We start from the raw sequence: 5,000 nt of genomic DNA on the forward strand, positions 1-5,000 counted from the left end.
ATAGAGGAGAGAGAGGAAGGAAAGAGGAGAGAGAGGAAGGATAGAGGAGAGAGAGGAAGGAAAGAGGAGAGAGAGGAAGGAAAGAGGAGAGAGAGGAAGGATAGAGGAGAGAAGCACAATGAAAATCAACAATGAAGCTAGAAGGTCCGGGACTGGAATCCGTCATCAGGATGTCTACAGAACCGAGCACGTCGCCCTGGGAAAAGCAAAATCACACACCCACAACGTCACCTGTGGTGTCACTCGGCTCGGTGCTGGGCCCAACCCTCTTCACTCTCTACCTGCTCCCCTGCCAACATCCACACTGACCACCTGCCTGGAGGAGATCAAGACGTGGATGGAGCTCAACTTCCTGCAGTTAAACAGTTCTAAAACGAAAGCCATCCTAGTTGGCACACCACATCAGCTCTGCTCTTCCAACATCACCAGGATCACCTTCTCTGGCCAAAACATCCCCCTTTCCTCATCTGTCACCAACCTGGGTGTTAAAATGGACCCTCAACTCACCTTTGACACCCACATCAAACACCTCGTAAAACATCTTTCTACCACCTCAGGAACTAGAGGCGGACAGAGTACACAGCTTCCTTACTTGAGTAAAAGTACAGATACCCCTTGCTAAATTTTACTCAAGTATAAGTAAAAGTACTACAGTCAGATGTCTACTCAAGTAAAAGTACTACGGTCAGATGTCTACTTAAGTAAAAGTACTGCAGTACTTGTTTTTAAAAGTACTTGAGTATCAAGAGTACATTTTCTAAATATTTTCTAATATATTACTACTGCCACACTACTGTCTTCTTCCATTGTTTCCTCCATGGTTTCCTTCCTTCCTTCCACCCTTCCTTCTCTCCTTACTTTCCTCCATGGTTTCCTTCCTTCCTTCCACCCTTCCTTCTCTCCGGGTACTCACGGTTATGGATAGAAATGTAGTGGAGAGTAAAGAGTACAATATTTGCCTCTCAAATGTACTTGAGTAAAGTCATGAGTACTCCCCAAAAATGATACTCGAGTAAAGTACAGATCCCTCAAAATTGTACTTAAGTACTGTACTCAAGTAAATGTACTCCATTACTGTCCGGCTCTGTCAGGAACATCGCCAAACTCTGTCCAACACTCACCCTGGCAGATGCAGAGAAGCTCATCCACGCCTTCATCTCCTCCAGACTGGACTACTGTAATGTGCTCCTCATCGGGATCTCACCCCCCCAGACCTCCTCACGCACCCTTTTCTCTAAAAACATAAACACCCTCCAAGCCCCCAGAACCAAGCTCCACACCCATGGGTGCTCGGGCCTTTTCCTCTGCAGCCTCGAGCTGTGGAACGCCCTCCCTGACCACCTGAGGGCCCCACAGATGTCTTTAAAAGAGACCTAAACACTTATCTCTTTACTAAAGCATGTTGCTAAGTGTCTTTTATATGTTCTCTTTTAACCTTTTCTTTTTCTTTTTTTCTTTTTCTTTTATTTTCTGCTCTGTAGCACTTTGAGATTGTTGAAATGTAAAGTGCAATACAAATTAAATGTATTATTATTATTATTGTTATTACTACTGTTGCATTTCTCCTGCAGGTGGCGAAGGCGTACTTTAGAGACTTCCACCTGCTGTTGGTCGGCGTCGTCTGCCTCGCCACCTCCATCGAGAAGTGGAGCCTCCACCGGCGGATCGCCCTGCGGCTGGTGATGCTGGTTGGAGTGAACCCCGCCTGGTGAGCACCACCCGTCCCTGCTGTAGCTATGATGCAGCTTCACACCTCCGTTACCTTCTCTGCTCTGACCGCCACGCTGTCGCCTGCAGGTTGATGCTGGGCTTCATGTCCGGCTGCGCTTTCCTCTCCATGTGGGTCCAAAACACCTCGGCCGTTACCATGGTGATGCCCATCGTGGAGGCGGTTCTGCAGCAGATCCTGAAGGCCAAAGACGGGGGATCGGCGGGGGAAGATAACCCCAACCTGCAGCTGGATGGTACTGTGCTCCGATACTTTACTGCAGTACAATTACAAATACAGCAAAGTAAAAAGTACTTCATTACCACAGACTGTATAAAAGAAACAGACGTAACATCCGTGACGTCACCCATTGGTTTGTGGACTGCTGCTCGGAAGCCAATAGTTTCTAATCTAGGCAGCGCCATCTTGAAAATTTCAGGTGCATGCTGGTTATATGGCCATGGGCGGAGCCAAGGGTGGAGCGGGGAGGTTGCTATGGTTACGAGGGCTGGATCTCGAGGACATTGGTCAATCAACCTGTCAATCAGGACGTAGCCACGCCCTAATGCATACCCTGCTTTATCGTCACATATAAAATCAGGGAGGCCAAAATGTCCCAAATGAACATCATACTGCATTGAAGAAGGCTTTAAACTAGCGATTGAGACCATAAACACATTTTGAAAACTTTTACTGAGGTTAGAAATCAAGTGAGAAGTTGGTGAATTCTCCATTGACTTGTATAGAGACGGTCGCCCCCTGGTGGCCTTTTGATAGAATGCAGCTCTAAGTTACTTCCTGGTTGGCCTCATTTCAGAGGACCAGAACTCCCCGCCTGTTCATTATATGTGAAAGTACTGCATTTAATGTCCTGCTGAAGTAAAAGTACATAAGTCAAATATTTAACATGAGTGACTGAATCTATTTTATTAGAATATGATTCATTTAATTTAACCTTTGATGCAAAATACCCAAAATATCCATTAGTCAAACGTTTGGGCTGAACTTTAACACCAGAGGAGAAATGTCATCATCTCTGAGTGATGAAGGAAGTGACATCATGCTGTTAGTCAGTGACAGGAAACTCACATCAAGCCAGTAATTTAACACAGTCTGTTCTTTTTGCAGAAACTGACGTCAACACTGGAAAGAAAAAGGAAAATGTGAAGTACGTCTTTATGCAATGTTCACTGTGTACTATTGGAGTACACACACAGTACTCACAGTATTCACAGTACACACAGTACACATAGTACACACAGTAATACTACGTTCCTGTGTCTCAGTACTCACAGTACTCACAGTAATACTACGTTCCTGTGTCTCAGTGAGCAGCAGCATCCAGATGTTGAAGAGGAAACTCGAGTTCAGATCCAGACTCAGTCACAGCCGACTGCAGCTCAGGTATAATACTACAGTCTGTCACTAAAATACTACTACTACTAGTACTGCTGTTACTGCTGCTGAACGCTTCTTCTACTGTTACTACTATCATCGCTGCTACTGCTATTATTAGTAATATTACTACTGTGATTAAAACTTGCACTGTTACTGTTATTAATACTACTACTGCTTCCTAATGCCTCCAGTACTGCAGCTGTGTGACTAGTATGAGTGAGCTGTGGGTTATTTCTCCCTCTATCCTTTCCTCCTTCCTTCCTTCCCTCCTTCATTCCCTCCTTTCCTTCCTTCTTCCTCCCTTCCTCCCTTCTTTCCTTCCTCCCTCCTTTCTTTCCTTCTTCCTTCCTCCCTCCTTTCCTTCCTTCCTCCCTTCCTGCCTTCTTTCCTTCCTCCCTCCCTCCCTCCTTTCCTTCATTCCTTCCTTTCCTTCCTTCGTCCTTCCTCCCTCCCTCCCTCCTTTCCTTCATTCCCTCCTTTCCTTCCTTCGTCCTTCCTCCCTCCCACCCTCCTTTCCTTCATTCCCTCCTTTCCTTCCTTCGTCCTTCCTCCCTCCCTCCCTCCTTTCCTTCATTCCCTCCTTTCCTTCCTTCATCCTTCCTCCCTCCCACCCTCCTTTCCTTCCTTCGTCCTTCCTGCCTTCCTTCCTTCCTCTCTCCTTTCTTTCCTTCTTCCTTCCTTCCTTCTTTCCTTTCCTCCCTCCCTCCTTTCCTTCATTCCCTCCTTTCCTTCCTTCTTCCTTCCTCCCTTCCTGCCTTCCTTCCTTCCTCTCTCCTTTCCTTCCTCCTTTCCTTCCCTCTTACTTCTTTCCTTTCCTCCCTCCTTCGTTCTTTCTTCTTGTCCTCTGTCCTTCTTTCCTACCTTCCTCCCTCCCTTCCTTCCCTCTTACTTTTTTCCTTTCTTCCTTCCTTCCTCCTTTCTTTCCTTCTTCCTTCTTCCCTTCCTCCCTTCCTCTGTCCTTTCCTTCCTTCCCTCCTTTCCTCTAGGCGTCCAGCAGGTGCAGCAGGGACCTGATGATGTGTAAAGCCATGTGCCTCGGCATCGCCTACTCCTCCAACATCGGAGGCATCTCCACGCTGCCGGGAACGTCGCCCAACCTCATCTTCTCCGAGTACCTCAACCAGTGAGACCCGTCTAATTCTTCCTCCATCCCTCCTTTCCTCCCTCCCTCCTTTCCTTCCTCCCTCCTTTCTTTCCTTCTTCCTTCCTCCCTTCCTTCTTCCCTCTGTCATTCCTTCCTTCTTTCCTTTCCTCCTTCCTTCCTTCCCTCCTTCATTCCCTCCTTTCCTTCCTTCTTCCTTCCTCCCTTCCTTCCTCCTTTCCTTCCTTAATTCCTTCCTTCTTCTTTTCTTTTCTCCCTCCCTCTCTCCTACCTTCCTTCCTTCCTTCCTTCATTATTCCTCCTTTCTTTCCTCCCTTCCTCTTTCCTTTCCTCCCTCCCTTCCTCCCTACTTTCCTACCTTCCTCTCTTCCCACCTTCCTTCCTTCCTTCTCTCCTTCCTTAGTTCCTTCTTCCTCCCTCCCTTCCCTCCATGCATCCTTCCTTCCTCCCTCCCTTCCTTGACTGGAGGGTTAAACTGTGATGTGAGGACTGACTCCTCCTGTCTTTACATTCAGGATTTATCCAAACTGGCAGCAGCTGTCCATCCCTCCTTTCCTTCCCTCTTCCTCCCTCTCTCCCTCCCTCCTTTCCTTCATTCCCTCCTTTCTTTCCTTCCTTTTTCCTCCCTCCCTCCCTCCTTTCCTTCATTCCCTTCTTTCCTTTCTTCTTCTTTTAGGATTTATCCAAACTGCAGCAGCTGTGTTAACTTTGGGAACTGGCTGCTGCTGTGTCTGCCCATCAGTGTCCATCCATCCTTTCCTTCCCTCTTCCTCCCTCTCTTCCTTCCTCTCT

The 5,000-nt window shown here is 47.3% G+C and overlaps 1 protein-coding gene across 1 annotated transcript in view; it reads left to right on the forward strand.

Annotated features, from left to right (window-relative positions):
• The window catches only part of slc13a1 (solute carrier family 13 member 1), a 19,562-nt gene that overhangs the window by 880 nt on the left and 13,682 nt on the right, over positions 1–5,000 (forward strand). The window contains exons 2-6 of the mRNA XM_053319373.1: positions 1,572–1,708; positions 1,798–1,964; positions 2,837–2,876; positions 3,037–3,112; positions 4,093–4,229. Of these exons, the coding sequence (XP_053175348.1) occupies positions 1,572–1,708; positions 1,798–1,964; positions 2,837–2,876; positions 3,037–3,112; positions 4,093–4,229 (557 nt within the window). The remainder of the gene's footprint in view (positions 1–1,571; positions 1,709–1,797; positions 1,965–2,836; positions 2,877–3,036; positions 3,113–4,092; positions 4,230–5,000) is intronic.

Source organism: Scomber japonicus, chromosome 5 (assembly GCF_027409825.1).
Source record: "Scomber japonicus isolate fScoJap1 chromosome 5, fScoJap1.pri, whole genome shotgun sequence".
NCBI classification, from domain to species: domain Eukaryota; kingdom Metazoa; phylum Chordata; class Actinopteri; order Scombriformes; family Scombridae; genus Scomber; species Scomber japonicus.